At 31.1% G+C, this 17,585-nt stretch overlaps 1 protein-coding gene across 1 annotated transcript; it reads right to left on the bottom strand.

The window, feature by feature from the left end:
• Nucleotides 1–2,733: 2,733 nt before the first annotated feature.
• LOC143064541 (general transcription factor IIH subunit 4-like) lies at nucleotides 2,734–17,569 on the bottom strand. The gene is made up of 14 exons (XM_076237437.1): nucleotides 17,407–17,569; nucleotides 12,848–12,952; nucleotides 12,056–12,187; nucleotides 10,461–10,557; nucleotides 10,174–10,268; nucleotides 9,631–9,742; nucleotides 8,720–8,788; nucleotides 8,145–8,228; nucleotides 6,158–6,290; nucleotides 5,805–5,856; nucleotides 5,011–5,089; nucleotides 4,216–4,263; nucleotides 3,901–4,041; nucleotides 2,734–3,368 (listed from the first exon to the last, which is right to left on the bottom strand). The coding sequence occupies exons 1-14, from the start codon at nucleotides 17,520–17,522 to the stop codon at nucleotides 3,255–3,257; spliced, it is 1,377 nt and encodes a 458-aa protein (XP_076093552.1). The 5' UTR covers nucleotides 17,523–17,569; the 3' UTR covers nucleotides 2,734–3,254.
• Between the last annotated feature and the right edge of the window lie 16 nt (nucleotides 17,570–17,585).

Below are 17,585 nucleotides of genomic sequence, written 5' to 3'. Positions count from 1 at the left end.
TGAAGCAAGAATTTTGGTCAATATGTCCATAGTACATGGATGCCCCGTTGGCACTATCATTTTCTATGTTCTGTTGAATTAGGGTCAAATCTCTAGTTTGGCATTAAAATTCAAAAGATCATATCATAGGGTACATATGTATTAAGTTTCAAGTTGATTGGACTACCTAGACAAAAAAAACCTTAAACTTGAAGCGAGACAGACAGCCAGATGGAAGGAAGCTTTTCTGGCTTTACCTCCATCAAGAATACTCAAAGCTTGTGTGAAAACCAAGGTTGTATATTAACCAATTGATAAATCTGATGCAGTGGATAGAGTTAAGCAGAATGACTTAGTATCTGTATTCAAAAGTTTTATGATGTATGTAACTTTTTATCGTTTTTTGACTTGACACTTTTTTATGGATCATGTGACCTTCATTTTATGTCATGATTACACGATCAGTTTTTTCAAGGTGCACCAGAACCCCAAATTATGTCGCTGTAAAGAATTAACTGGGTATGGACATTCAAACTAGTGTTGATGGTAGGATACTCCTTTTGTCTAGTTTAATTTGCTAGACTGGACCCAATTATCAAATCAAAATGATGGCATGTTCTTAGCCTGGAAAAACATAAATAGTGCTTTTGATGACCAAGAAAAGGTTATTAAATTATAAGAAGGGGCATATCTTATCCTCTATTTAATATTCCTTCCTTGAACATAACATGATACAGTGTATTGATCTGTCAACAAAACTTTAAACTACAGGCTCTAAAGAGCCTGTGTCGCTCACCTTTGTCTATGTGCGTGCAAGCAGCACATTAAACAAAGGACACAAATTATAGAAGAGAATAGAATTCATTATAAAATTGTGTTTTGGTGATCATGATGTGTTTGTCAATCTTACTTTACTGAACATTCTTGCTGTTTACAATTTTCTCTATCTATAATGAACTTGGCTCAGACGTTTCAAAGGAGAACATTTTGTAAAAGTTTACAAAAAATAACAAATTTTCGAAAATTGTTTAAATTTACTTTAAAGAGCAATAACTCCTTAAGGGGTCAATTGACCATTAAGTAAAGATGACTTATTTGTAGATCTTACTTTGCTATACATAATTGCTGTTTACAGTTTATCTCTAGCTAAGACAATATTGAAGATAATAACCAAAAAACTGCAAAATTTTCTGTAAATTACCAATTCAGGGGAAGCAATCCAACAACGGGTTGCCTGATTTGTCTAAAAATTTCAGGGCAGTTAAATCTTGACTCAATGAATTTAACTACTGTCAGATTTGCTCTAAATGCTTTGGTTTCAGAGATATAAGCCAAAAACTGCATTTTATCCCTATGCTATATTTTTAGCCATGTTGGCCATCTTGGTTAAAGGGTAGGGTCATTGGACACATTTTTTAAACTAGATACCCCAAATGATAATTGTGGCCATGTTTGGTTAAATTTGTCTAAGTAGTTTCAGAGGAGAAGATTTTTTTAAAAGATTACTAAAATTTTAGAAAAATGGTTAAAATTGACTATAAAGGGCAATAACTCTGTGAGGGGTCAACTGACAATTTTGGTCATGTTGACTTATTTGTAGATCTAACTTTGTTGAACATTATTGCAGTTTACAGTTTATCGTTATCTATAATAGTATTTAAAATAACCAAAAACTGCCAAATTTCCTTAAAATTACTATTTCAGGGGCAGCAACCCAACAACAGGTGGTCCAATTTGTCTAAAAATTTCAGGGCAGATAGATCTTGACCTAATAAACAATTTTAAACCTTGTCAGATTTGCTCTAAATGCTTTAGTTTCAGAGATATAAGCCAAAATCTACATTTTACCCCTATGTTCTATTTTTAGCCATGGCAGCCATCTTGATTGGTTGGCCAGGTCACATTTTTTTAACTAGATACCCCAATGATGAGTGTAGCCAAGTATGGTTAAATTTGACCCAGTAGTTTCAGAGGAGAAGATTTTTTTAAAAGATTACAAATATATACGAAAAATTGACAATAAAGGGCAATAACTCGTTAAGGGATCAACTGACCATTTTGGTCATGTTGACCTATTTGTAGATCTTCCTTTGCTGAACATTATTGCTGTAAACAGTTTATCTCTATCTATAATAATATTCAAGATAACCAAAAACGGCAAATTTCCTTAAAATTACCAATTCAGGGGCAGCAACCCAACAATGGGTTTTCCGATTCATCTGAAAATTTCAGGGCAGATAGATCTTGACATGATACCCCATGTCAGATTTGCTCTAAATGCTTTGGTTTCAGAGATATAAGCCAAAATCTACATTTTACCCCTATGTTCTATTTTTAGCCATGGCAGTCATCTTGGTTGGTTGGCCGGGTCAGCGGACACATTTTTTAAACTAGATACCCAAATGATGATTGTGGCCAAGTATGGTTAATTTGGCCTAGTAGTTTCAGAGGAGAAGATTTTTTGTAAAAGTTAACGATGACGGAGGACAACGACAACATAAAGCATTACTTTTTAAGCTTTCTTTTGTTAATTTAACCTAAATGGCTGAATTGAAACAGAAACTTTATTTCAATGAAAGATATTCTTTAAGTATCAACAAAAGCTGCATAAGCTATTATTTTTTTAGGACAAGGATGTTGCTTATTTTTTGTCAAATTTGTTTGTGAACTTTGATTCTGTTTTTCAGTTTATTAAAGTAGTGAATCCAGTTTTTTACATTAACAAGAAATTGTTCTTGAAATGAAAATCCAATGAACATTTCAAAATTTTAATTCATAATTTTTCCTGTTTTCACAGTCATAAAATGAACTTAACCAAACATAAATAATGAAAGATATGCATTCCAGGATATAAGTATGCATTCAGTATACAAAAGTGTTCAGGACTGCTAATATAAAGTATGAATGAATAATTGCAACAGACGTCAATTTTCCATATTTTATCTTGATGGTATTAATTTTGAATATCTGAAATAAGCCATCAAGTGAATATGCATTGGATCTTGCCTTTTTATTACATACATAAATTATTATTCGTGCAAAATAGTTTTGACATCATGTATAAATTCCATATTTCTCAAGAGTTCACAGTTATTGCAAATTCCTGAAATGTCCTCATTACAAATCTTGCTTTACACAAAAACGTGGTATCTCAGATAAGAGGAACAGGCTATAAAGTTTTTGTCTTCTTGTCACTAATTTCCTGCTATAATGGGCTAGCCCAATCATTTTAGTCTGTTCCTTTGTAAACAGAAATGCATGCAATTTTATGAATTTCAACTGTTTGACGGTTTATTTCTTTTCCAAAATTTCTTGACGTCATCATGACCAAATCGTGTGACGACCATGACACGTTTCTCTGGACTGTCCCATACACATACTCCTAAGTCCTGCAACATTAAAAAGGATCATAGTTAAACCATAAATAGTTACTAGAGTACAGTAAACCCATCAGATTAGTTCTCCATATTATATTCTGTAAAATTGTGAACACCTGAATAATAGATCTTTCGAAGAAAATTGATAAAACACTTATACACTTCTTTCCATTAATACATTCTTCTTTTTAAACACAGTTTATAGATAAAACATATAAAAATCAAGGCTGTAATCAAATGTTTGTATAAAGAAAGTAAAATGTGTAATGATTTACAAAATATTGGTTTAAATTTTTTTCCAAATAAAATAAATGTCAATGCTGTAGCAATGGCAGTATGTACATTGAATTACAAGATTTCCAAACTAAAAAAGCATTGTGTAAATCTCATAAATAAAGGCAACAGTAGTATACCACTGTTCGAAATTCATAAACATTTGCCTTTAGTATTATTGTGAAGGAAGAAATATCATTTGAAGTACTTATATCTTATAAAATTTCAGTCTACCATTGAGAATTTCAAAAAAAATTATATTTAATTCTACCTTTGCATAATCTCTGAGTAGTTCAAAATCTGTTTGTGATAAGAACTGACTATAAAGAACACCATCTGTAAATTTGAACCTGTTTCTCTCCAGTTCCCATAGTCTGATCTGGTCTGTTATTGCTGGTGGTATCACAGGATTCTACAGTAAAACCAAGACATTAATATTCAAAACTTATTCACATGTTGTATCCAATATGTCAACAAATTATACAAATCATTTATACTTGCTCTTAGAAAAAATTGTCAAAAAAGGCAATGCCAACTTTTGAACTAATTAAAAGGAAAATTTTTCAATCCTAAATTCAGTACTTACATTTTTCAACATCATAGGATGGACATGACTTCTTAAAAAATTGACCATCTGAAAAATTAATATTTATTTTGTTATATAATTGTTCAATATGAACAGTGGTTAACTTTGAGAGCACCCTAAAACTTAAACCAGGCAAAACAATAATCCCTCTCTAAACACTACACACTATTCATGTCTATCACATCATACATTTTGTGTAAGTATTCTGAGTATTTGCACACACTATATGCATTTCAGTTAGGCACCATTTCCTATCAAAACGACTTCAGAGGAAACAATGCTCCTCACAAACATTTATTTACCCTTGCAGCTCAAATCTTTAAAATAATTTTTTTACAAAACTGGTTTAATTTCCACAATTCAAACATGGGTAAACAACTGTTAAGGGATAAACATTCATGTAACCTATTGTTAGTATTGATAACATGATACGATATGCTTAAAGTTTAGAAATATTAATGAAACTATATTGATTGTCTTGTGTTTTGCTACAGTAAAACTTATCATTTTAGGTTGCATTCTGTCACACAAACCTAAGCTCACCAGAGTATATATTTATTTCTGTATTTTGTTAAACTAAATTTTCAATATTTTTTTTTAAAACATTACAACAAGTCATACATCAATTCTATCCTTAATATTTGTTTTCATCTTTTTCACAATTTAAATAAAATATTGTTGAGAGATATCTCTTACAAAATTATAATTAAAGACAAAACTCAATTTGGTAAAATGTGCATGTTAAAAAATATCAGAACCAGGACAAAATATAAATTCCTAAATCAAGAAATGAACCTGTTCAGCTGTAATTCCTCTGGCAAGAGCATCTCTGATACTAGTTCTGGTTAAGTTTCCTATGGACATAGTTGGAAATCTGAAGACATAAGAGACAAATGTTTTATTAATAAGAAACTGTGTAGACATAGAGTGGGGATATAAAATAAGTGAACCAAGATTATCAGATTAAGGTTCGTCCCATTGGACTGTGTTTGATGGACACATTCACCTAAATATAATCACATATAAAAAATAGATCATCTTTTACTTAATATAGAATCTAGTCTATGTTGGTGTATTTCTTTTAGTAATTGAGAATCCAAGCTAAATTCATTACACATAGGGTCAACTTGAATTATTGGATGTATGTCCATGTTGGACTAGGGTTGTTGTGAATTTTGATACAGTGTTAGAAATATAAAAGTTAATAACACTATAATACGAAATATTATCAACTTTATTCGGTACGGGCTTTGCTCATTGTTGAAGGCCATACAGTGACCTATAGTTGTTAATGTCTGTGTCATTTTGGTCTCTTGTGGACAGTTGTCTCATTGGCAATCATACCACATCTTCTTTATTATATTTAAACAAATAACACATGTACACATACAGTCAAAGCAAAAAATCATTGTCCTAAATAATAGACAGTTACTAAATGGTAATTTTTTTTTAACAGCAATTGAAAATCAGAGCTAAAATAATCACACATAGGGTCAACTTGAATTACTGGATATGCATACATGTTTGACTAGGGTTATTGTGAATTTTGATACAGTATTAGTTTATGATTACTATTTGTAATAAATTACCTGTATAACATTTCACAAAACAATGCTAACAAAGCAACCTGAAGTGGCGAATCTGTAAAACACACAAGTAAAATACAATCAGACAACAGTAATCAATTTCATATTCAAATTATTTAAATCAATTTCAAACATAGTATAATACAGCATTTTTTGTGAGTACCCTTTACTTGAAAAGTCTGTCAATGATGAACTGTTTATGATATTTAAAAAAAAAATTAACAGGTAGTTGCTTTTATGAGGATTTGAATAACAATAAAATTCATATTGAACCTAACATGGTCAAGTCCTCTTGAAGTTTTTTTAACTTTGAATCATTATACTTATATAATAATATTATAGAATTGTTTCTTTACCTGTGTAGGCATACACTCTGTAATTTGTTTCTACTACTAGATAGCCAGACCTCTGTGAATCAGAAGATAAACCAGAAAGTCCTGAGGCTAAGTTAATAGCCAATAATGTGGGGTAATATCTGTTGGACTTTCTCTACAATATATACATGATAAATGGACTAAACTCTACAAATAAACTAAAAATACTTTCAAAAATTACATTTCGTGAGGTTTACTGATAAAAAAAAATGAACATTCATGTAAAGAAAAACAATGCTTTAGGTGAGTATGCAATAAACTCTTTTTTAAGTTTGATTACTGTTCAATAGGTCAAATTCTGGTTTTCTTTGTTCTTCTCAAACTTGTTATCAAAGGAGAAGAAAAAGATCAGTTACTACAATTTCCACATTCTGCCAATAGCTTACATAGGGCCTTGCATATGGTTGTAAACAATTATAAACCACATCCTTTCTGAGGTGTTTTAACTGATATCATATCAAATTGTGTGTTAATAATATATTTTACCATTTAGTAACTGTCAGTATTTAGGACAGTTTTTTGCTTTGATTGTATGTGTGTTATCTGTTTTAAGGAGGCTCGAGGGTGCAAAAATTTTCTGAAATTTTTTAAACATTTTTATTTTCATTATAAATTTTATTTATTACACTATTAATTGTTACTTTATGATATGGTACAAAATTCAACCAAAAAGTTTGATTCAATTTGGCCCCAGATGACTTTTAAAATGTTTATATCATTGAAAAAGCTCCAAATTATCTCCCTTTGGTGCAAAAATGAAATTTTTGGCATTTAAATTGAAATATCTTTTTTAACTCATGCATGCTTCTTTTGAAAGCAGATTGTGCGCTGAAATGAACAGTGACTCCATTTTTTATTCTATTAAGTATATGATAAAGTTCATTTATAGAAAAAAACTAGAGGCTCTCAAGAGCCTGTGTCACTCACCTTGGTCTATGTGCATATTAAACAATGGACACAGATAAATTCATGACAAAATTGTGTTTTGGTGATGGTGATGTGTTTGTAGATCTTACTTAACTGAACATTCTAGTTGCTACAGTTATCTCTATCTATAATGAACTTGGCTCAGTAATTACAATGGAAAATATTTAGTAAAAATTTACAAAAATTTACACAAAAATTTATGAAAATTTATGAAAATTGTAAAATATTGACTATAAAGGGCAATAACTCCTTAATGGGTCAACTGACAATTTTGTTCATGTTGACTTATTTGTAGATCTTACTTTACTGAACATTATTGCTGTTTACAGTTTATCTCTATCTATAACAATATTCAAGATAATAACCAAAAACAGCAAAATTTCCTTAAAATTACTAACTCAGGGGCAGCAACCCAACAACAGGTTGTCTGATTAGTCTGAAAATTTCAGGGCAGATAGATCTTGACCTGATTAACAATTTTACCCATGTCAGATTTGCTCTAAATGCTTTAATTTTTGAGTTATAAGCCAAAACTGCATTTTACCCCTATGTTCTATTTTTAGCCATGGCGGCCATCTTGGTTGGTTGGCCGGGTCACCGGACATATTTTTAAAACTAGATACCCAAATGATGATTGTGGCCAAGTTTGGTTTAATCTAGCCCAGTAGTTTCAGTAATTTCTGAGGAGAAGATTTTTGTAAAAGTTAACGACGACGGACAACGGACGAAGGACGCAAAGAAATGAGAAAAGAGAAGGGCCAGGTGAGCTAAAAATAGAGAAATCCTATGATTTAAACCTGCAAGACCCTTAAGTTGATAATGTTTCATATTTGATTATACATGTATTGCATTTGATCTTGCAGACTAACAAATCAGTTTGATAATATTACTAGGAGAGAACTCTCAGTATAACTTTCATTATGTAGTAGGAATCAGACAAACCTGTGCCATTGTTTAATAGATTTTTTAAAGATTGCTATTTTGTTACTGCTTAAAGACAAGTACCTACTACTAAAATAGGGATGGTAGACCCTTCACAAACCTTTCTCTGATAAACTAAACCAAATTCCCTCAGGTGCTGCAAAAATTTCAATTGGTTTTCTGTCATTCCTTCTGTTGAGTAATCCTAAAAAGGAAAATATAACGTTGAAAATTTCCTTTTTGAAAATCTTCAATATGCCCATTAATATTAACTTCCAAAAAATCTAATTATAATACTGTATAACAGTAATTAATCAGAAAATAGATTAAAAACTTTATGCATGTCTATAAAGGGATCTACCTTAATGCTTTAATAGTTTAAACATATTTATTTATAGTTGATTGGGAAACAAGTTTTGCAACTTATATTAATCCCTTTCCACTTTGCGGGTGTATAACACATCTTTCACAAGACCAATTTTAGTAAGTAAACTAAAAAGTTTTTAGCAAAATCATTGAGAAATGAAATAACAACAGACTAGAAGAGAAGTTCTTCACTTGTTCATGATGCTCACAAAAGTCTAATGCAGGTAAAGTAAAAACTGGCAAATATCAAGGTAACTGAAAAAAAGCTTAATCTAACAAACACAATAAAACAGGCTACTTTTCAATTCAATAAGAAACATAATCACCTACCTTCCCAAGAGTAGAGAAGCTCAGTTGGAACAAAAATGATAAACATTCAATTAAGTCCATTCCTCTTTGCTGCAAAAATAAACAAACTTTTCTTATCCATAATCTTTAAAAACTAATTAAATAATCATTAACATTTCTGTGAATTTTTCAATGCATCTAGTGATTAGTAGTAAGCAAATTAAAAAAATTCTGGCAAACAAAAAAGAAACAAAATTCAACATCACAAGACAGTGTGTTGCTGAAATCAATAAAATAAATCCATTAAATAACATCAAATCACTGATCTGTAAAGGAAACCAGACTAAGTTATGCTCCTTTAAAAATAATATTGATGCAACAGATTTAACATTGAGGTAAAATTAGTAGCTTTTATCAAATACTTGATGTTTGCACGTCATAGTCCGAGTTCATTTATCCAAGGTCTTCGACATTTCATGTAATTTTTTTCCCAACTAACTAACCTTAATATTATCTAAAAAAATTACTTGTATCTTTACTATGCAAGACAAAAGCTATCAATATATATCTATGTTGTGATGTTACACTATTGTTTCAGATAAGGGTGAAGGTTGGTACCTATTAAAACATTCAACCCCGCTGCATCTGTTTGCACATGTCCTAATTCTTGAGTCTGATGTTCAGTAGTTGTCGTTTGTTGATGTGAAAAGTGTTTCTCGTCTCTCGTTTTTTATATAGATAAGAACATTGGTTTTCATGTTTGAAATGTTTTACACTAGTCATTTTTGGGGCCCTTTATAGCTTGCTATTTGGTGTGAGCCAAGGCTCTGTGTTGAGGGACGTACTTTGACCGATAATGATTTACCTTTACAAAATTGTGACTTGGATGCAGAGTTGTATCATTGGCACTAATACCACATCTTATATCTTTTTACTAGAATTATTGTACATACCTCAACAGTTTCAAGATACTGGAGTACAAAGTACCAGACTTGAGAACCAGTTTCCATCAATAAAAACTGAAATCCTTCTGGTGTGATGGATGGCAGGGGCTCCAAACTATCACTAGAAATCATATTATAAATGTTAAATATTCTCTTTTCAGGAAATGACATTATAATTCATAAATCATAGTAAAAGATAAAAGCTTACAAAGCAATAATATTGAAAAAAGCCCAAACATGTGTTTGCCTTGATTGCTGGAGGTCATGGATTTGATCCCGAGCTGCTAACACTAAAGTTCTGAATATTTGTATTTCCTTTCTGTCAAGAATGCAGCATTAAGGAGTAAGAGCATTTTCAAGTCTTATTTTTTAGTTATAAAAATATTTGAATCCTTTATTAAAACAAATATGCATGAGGTGAATTTCTTTGTTCAACCTTCTTGTTACTAAATCAGGGATACAGAATGTGGGGCAATGAAATAATGAAAACTTGCTACATGAAATTAAAATACTAAGAATCAACCTCTGATCAAAACAAGTTAGCATACAAACCTTTTCATTAGACCAGCATGTAGTAAAACATCAATTATATCTCTGCTGACTCCTTCTGTACCTTCAGTGGATCCAACCATAAAATGCAATACACACTGTAAATATACACATTCATGTATAACATCAGTATTATAGAAATAAAAGGCATGCAAAAAGTATAACATTCAGAGATTTGTTCCTTATCCTATTACAAAATGTTGGATTCAGATCTTAATTTACTCCAATCAATATGTCACAGTTAACTTTTTAATAGTGATTTCAATATAAGTAAATTGTCTAATTTATACCTCCCATCTTTCCAATGCATATTTATCTAGGAATGGTATGTCTTTGGAATGTTTGTCTGGTGCAAGCTGTTCTCCTCCTGAAGTCCATGGATTTCCCCTGACAAAATAAAAAAATAACGTTGTCATCCTTTGTTAATCACCTTAATCAGCTATCTACTGTAATGTCATTAGTAAAAAATTAAGAACTTTATCATCAGAAAAATGTATTTTATTTTCAAATTACTGGTATATTTCTTTCGGCTAATTATTTTTGTAAAATTGAAAGCATCTGAGTTACAGGCTACAGCTACAATATCTTATTTACTGTGGTAGCCTTTCCCATCCTAACATAATACTATGATTGATTGATTGATTGATTGATCGTTGGTGTTTAAACACCACTTTTGGGCTATTTCTTAGCAGTTAGTTTTATTGGTGGAGGAAGCCGGATTGCTCCGAGAAAACCACTGACCTTCGATAGAAAATGGACAATTCTTCTTCTAGTCAACTAAGATTGATAATTTTTATAAATTTTAGTTTTCTTACCAGTGTTCTTCAAAAGACCCATTATAAAGATTGTTTTCAAAATGGAGTGTACACCTTGCTCCAATGATGGAAATTGCAAAAAGGCTATTTTGTCCTTATTTTCTCCATAATAAACTAACATGAAATCTTAACAAAGATGACTGTACCATACATTATAAACAATTTGAAGGCCATGTCATGACCTATATTTTGAAAATAAGTTTATGTTCTTTTTCAGACAGAATCTAACTATATGTATTTTTATATTTATATTTCAAATTAAAAGTTAAATAAAAGGGGACACAGAACATGGACACAAATGGTGCCCCAGTTTGTATATAATGTTATAAAGGGAAATAACTCAAGAACAATTAAAGTGACACTATCCAAATTAGTACTTGATCTGAGATTTGTGGTAATTAGCATTGTGAATAAGTTTCATGTCTATTGCTATTAGAACATATCTGAGAAACAGAGATTACTATGAAACTCAACATTGACTATAGTCAGTTGAATATATAATGATGCATATACAAATGTAATTATTAAGAGATGTTATAAGTTCAGCTAAAATATTCAATTTCCTCTCCATCAATTGGAATAAAAGAGATGTTGGGTATGTTAGTGAGCTAGTTACCCAAAACTCAGGACATTTAAAGGTCAAAATACTATCTTTTATAATAGACAAAAGTCTAAACAATATGATAAATCTAAATCTGTAGGTCTTTATGTTACAGTGACTATCAACTATCAAACAGCAACTGTGTACAAATTTAACTGACTTGGAATAGACGCATGAACATGATGAATGTCTTTCTCAGCCTTATTTCGGAGTAAATTTAGGATTTAAGATAAGAAAAATTGGATTGGAAAATAGGTCCTATATTGACACCCCTTGGTATTTGATGATCAGGCAAATGATAGAAAAATCCTGGGTGAGGTGACAAATAATTAGAACCACAAAAATCATTCCAATACAAAAGATGATGTCTCTTAAAAATGAGGCATTTTGACTCTTCTTAAACATAAACTTTTGAAATAAATCTGTATTACATTTGCATTAGATAATTGAATATTTCTTTCATGTTTACCCTCCAAGTAAGGCTATTTTCATATTCTTTCTGAAAGTTTGATTCATTTTCCATCCTTGAAGTCCACCAGTCATAGTCTCTTCGTGCCATACTCTCAGGTCAGTTAATGCTGTTACTGCTTGTTTCTGTTCACTGTAAAATTCAAAACATTAGTGACAAAATTCAGTACTTTTTGAAAGACCAGCATGTATAGACACTGTTATTTTATAATGTCAGATTACTGATAAATGGATGTTCAGTTTTATACTTTTTATTGATTCATTTTGGATAGCTCGTCATTCTAGTGTTGTTGGGTTGCACTTGCAGTCTCATTGATGTTTTTCTAACATTTTGATTCAGTAAAAATTATTTTGTTCTTTCAATGGGTGATTCATGTACACAATGATGTACAGTAGACACAATTGTACTGTTGATGTGATGTGATGTTCTCAAATTTTGTCTTTGTTACCTTACTTTGTCGCTTCTGAATTGATTTACAAGATTTGACGATTGGTAAACTACTTTTGACTTGATTTTTCAAAATTTACATATTCATTGAACTTGGCCTTCTTAAAACTTGATTTTATTGTCTCTATATATGTAAACTCAATTTGTAATAGTAAAACCTATATTTAAGGAAGGCCAAGCATAAAATACTATGCAGTTATCTCCTATTTTACAGGCTTCTGACTTTGGACAGCCACATACAGAATGTGGAGTGTACTTACCATGCTTACAGCATGCATGGTTCACAAATATCGACAACTTTATTAGGCTTTAAAAGTGTTCAGTCTTACAGAATTATGCACTTACTCTTGGTATTTGCTGTTAACCCACAGATTTACCACTGATTGTGAAACATGTTGTTCAATAAATAACATCCGCATAACATAGTGCTTGGATAAATCTGGTAATTGTCTGAAATTGAAATAAAATAAACTATACACTATGGCTGAGGCATAGAATCGAAAATGCCTGTCAGCCAGCAAGGTTTTTTTTTAAATCTAGAATTGCTACTTCTCTTTCAAGACAATTTGGCTACGCAAATAGTTTTGCCATAGGCTGATCAGGCCATAGTACCTGTTAAAATTTAAAAGTTGTTCCAAGAAATTGTTGGGTTTATTCATTTGTTATTAATAAATTTAATTATTTAAAGTCATAAGAAACGAGTGACTGGTGAAAAATAATGTTCATCCAATTCTTGAACCAATGCATGTATATATCATAAACTTAGTCTTCTGTGCACGATTTTATCATTTTTTACGCAAATATATCGTATAATCGTCAATTTTTTTTCTATCTGTCTGTTATGATTTAACAAATATGGCTACTCATTAAATGCCGTGTTTTGAACCCGAAGTTTACCAATTGTCACCTTATAGTAAATAATCAACAAAAAGCATGGGTATTTAGCACGTGTTTAACATATACAATCAGGTAATTGTTTATTTTAATGACAGATTCATGCGTATTGCTATCACCGGATTTTTACAAGGAGGGTCACGCTTAGGTCACTATGCATACGGAAAATATGTCGGCGAATTGCTTCCTGGCAGCAAGCAATTAAAAATAAGTAAACTTCTTCTAAATGTGGACAAATTAAAGAATTTTCCTCAGAAAAAAGTATATGTACATAAGTTGTATAATGAAAACTATCCATTTAGTTTTAAAAAACATATGCATATTTTTTTTTAATTTGAGGTTTCATATGACTTTAATGTTTATAATACTTGTAGATACTATTTTCGAGTACTTGATGACCATACACTGTATGTAATGTTGTGCTCAAATAAATTGTAAATTTTCCAGTTTATGTTTTATGATGTTAAGCTTTTGATGTACATGCTCATATTACTTAACAAATAATCATGATAATCGTTTTGTCATAAAGTGTGGTCTGAAAGTAGACTATTCCAAATGATTATGACATATTGAAAGGCTATTTTATTTTTTTGTGCCTTACTGAGCAGTATAAAGGCGTTAAAAGCAAGAAAAAATAAATACCCTTTCAAGATGTCATAATTCAAGATATGATATATCCTGCTATGGTGGTAAGTCTTTCACCTATTGACATTTTTTTTATTTTTTTTTCGGTAGGCTTAGCTTTGATTTTTTTTATTAAGGTGTATTGTCAAGCTTAGTTACTCATAATTGTTTCTCAGTCACTGAATGTACGATGTTGCTCCATACTAAAGCTGCTGACCCTGTTTGTTTACATTCATTTTCCAATGGCGTCAAAACCATGTGACGCTTTGAATCATTATACCCAATCAAATTGCTCTATTGTCAATTAGGTGATTTTTTTAAAACTAAGGCAATTATATCATATGTTTGTGTGATATTGTTTTGAAATAGTTTGCAATAAATATGGGAAATATTCAATAAGAATCATCATTTTTAGCCATGAAATTGGACATCAATGGAATTTTGTATGAACATTTGGTAAACGGACAGAAAGTCACAGGACAAAAAGTCACAGGACATAAAGTCACAAATTTGGTAGGACAAAAAGTCACAAATAATTTGTTGACAACTGTTTTAATATATAATAGAAAAATCTTGAAATATTTACTTTTTAATACATATATTCATATCAAAGTTTAGGAAGTGTGTCATTATATACATGTTATACTTGAAAAATGAAGATTTATTTAATTTTAATCATGCAAAAGATATATTTCTTGGTACCATGAAGCTATGTACAATGTAAGTGCCAAGCCACTTTGACATTTTGGTTTTTTAACAATTACTTGATCATCTTTGATATTTTTTTGATAAATTTTGTTCACAGAGTTGGTTCATATACAATAGTTCAAGTAACATACAAAAATATTTTTGTAGAAATAAGCGTTTTTTTGTCAAAGAAAATAATCTGAAAAAATGAATTGTGACTTTTTGTCCTGTGACTTTCTGTCCTATATTCTAATATTTACCTACGTCATGATGGTCTGAATATTGAACTTTTTATATTAAATTAAAAAAAAAGACATGAAAAATATACATGATATATATGTTTATTGTTTTTTATTAACCTACAAATGTACTCTATATTCCTGAACAAAATTATGGCCTGAACATTGTTTTTTCCAAAAGTTTTCCTTTCAATTTGGATAGGTTTTTTTCAATGGAAAATTGTGTAAGACATTAGGTGCTTGTCATTTTGAAATTCTTAAAATTACAAAATACAAATACAAATATTTTATTGGCACAAACTCAATTACAATAATTGGCAATGGCCCATACAACTAGGATACAAATAGTAATGATGCAGCAATTAAACAATACTACATAGAATATCAAAAGGCATATTTCGAACAATGAAATGTGCAGTTATAAATATATCAATATATATAGGTTAATTTAGAATAGGCTACTGACATAAGTAAATTGTATGTTATAGCTTCAAATTGTCCATATTACTCATTTATAAGGACATTTTTCCTTAATTCAAATGATTGATTAATAAAAGATGATATTAATCTAAGTGTTTTTCTACACTTGCTATTATGTAGTAGTTGGATATATTCATCCTCAGTTTGTGGATTGTTTGTCATGATTTTTAAAATTGGACAATTTTGATATAGAAGAACATTTCTTTGTGGTTCATATTTTGTGCAGTGCAAGATAAATGTTTTTCGTCTTCCATATTTTTTTATTATGACATAATTTGCAAAACCTTTCTTTTACTGTTAACTTGCATGTATCTGCCTCTTTCAATTTCAAGATTGTGTGCACTAAGCCTTAGTTTCGCCAAAGGTGCCCTATCTTCATGATCTTTCAACATATTCACTTGGTCAACATAGTAAGCACATTTATTTGAAAAACAAAAATGTAGAAAAAATGATAATTTTGATGATTCTGTAATATATGAATTTTGTTCTTGTAAAATTCGGTCATGATTTCGTTGTTTTATTTTACAATTTGCTTGGCCTGTTTTATCTACCACTAGCATGACTAAGATTGATGACGATGAATGGAATGTACACAAAGCAATGGAGGCTTGAAGTGGGATTTTGTGAAGTTCTGAAATGTTTTTTTTTTTAATTTGAAAGTCAGGTTTGAAACGGCCATTAGAGAATTGGCATTTTTGTACAATACTTTGGAATAACAATGAAAACATATCTTTAAAAATGTATTCTTTATTTGCAAGAGTAGAAAAAACTATTGTGTACTAATTTTGAACGCTGGTATAAGCGTAGTGACGTCAATGTGGTTACCGTGTAATGAGTACAAACACAAATAACGAACAAACCAAATTATAAGGTGACAGATTTTAGACTACGGATAGGATAGCTAGTGGACAAGAGACTTTTGTATGACTAGTCCGAGATTACTCTGACGTCCAACGGCTGTTTTGCCAGACAAGCTGGGGCCGTGGGACGTCAGAGCTCGTCCCATATCAAAAAGTGGATATTTGCCCACCCAAAATAGATGCGCTGTTTCGTCGCTTCTGGTGCCGACTGGCGGCCTTGGAATTATATAAATCGGGTATCAATCTGTTCATTTTTCATTTATCTTTTCATCTATGTAAGTTTCACCTACCTGCCAACCTTTATTTTCTCATATTTAGACAGATTTCACAGTGACCCATCGATTCAGACATTTTTCTTTTATTTTCAAATGGACTTCAAGTAACGAGGGATTTAGCAACCTCGAGACTCAAATATGCAAATAATTATACTTTTATCACCTCCTTTATAGGAGATCGATATTTAACATTTAGTAACCAACCACGATTTTTCACCTCCAGGAGATCGGTATTAAGCATTTAGTGCCAACCACTATAAAAATCGGAAGCTCTCGACCATTTAGATTACTTGCATCGTAAATAAACGAGGTGTTAAAATATGGTCAATTGAATAAATCATCACTTGTTTTCTCTAATCACGTGATAATCTTTGAAAATGAAAGTCAAAATGCAGACATCGATGGGTCTCTGTGAAAACTGTTTAAATAAGAAAAATAAAGGTTGGCAGGTAGGTGAAACTTACATAAATGAAGAGATAAATGAAAAATGAACAGATTGATGCCCCGATTTATATAATTCCAAGGCCGCCAGTCAGCACCAGAAGCGACGAAGCAGCGCATCTATTTTGGGTGGGCAAATATCCACTTTTTGATATGGGATGAGCTCTGACGTCCCACGGCCCAAGCTTGTCTGGCAAAACAGCCGTTGGACATCGAAGTAATCTCTGACTATTGTATGACATACATTAGTAAGAGACATTTTAAATAATGTTTCAATTTAACTGTTGGTGCATTACAAAGTATGACCGAACTGGCAGTATGGCCAAAATAACAGACCGATGCGACTGTGGCCGAACTGGCAGTCAGGCCGAAACATCTTGAATCGGTTTCTTCGATGGACATACCTAAATACAGCCAAGCAAGTCGCAGGATGTGAATATAGTTTGTCTAACACATGCCATGGTAAAGTTTTTAAGTAACCATGCAAATTTTTACAGTCCAATTTTCTTGTAGTTGCCATGCTTGCAATTTTTTTTTATGATTTTTTCTTCTTCATTAATGTCAATAAATATCTTATTTTTTC

The sequence above is a fragment of the Mytilus galloprovincialis genome, chromosome 2 (genome assembly GCF_965363235.1).
Source record: "Mytilus galloprovincialis chromosome 2, xbMytGall1.hap1.1, whole genome shotgun sequence".
Lineage (NCBI taxonomy): Eukaryota > Metazoa > Mollusca > Bivalvia > Mytilida > Mytilidae > Mytilus > Mytilus galloprovincialis.
Note: the sequence above shows the minus strand (reverse complement) of the source record. Positions and strands in the feature narration are given on the sequence as shown.

Bases quoted from the DNA above. Each gene is read 5' to 3' on its own strand.
- LOC143064541 (XM_076237437.1), bottom strand. From the start codon at position 17,522: ATGGCAACTACAAGAAAATTGGACTGTAAAAATTTGCATGGTTACTTA. The intron at 10,269-10,460 runs GTATAAATTAGA...GTATATTTACAG, and splicing joins ATGCATTGGAAAGATGGGAG to TGTGTATTGCATTTTATGGT. The intron at 5,857-6,157 runs GTAAAGAAACAA...TGTGTTTTACAG, and splicing joins CAGAGTGTATGCCTACACAG to ATTCGCCACTTCAGGTTGCT.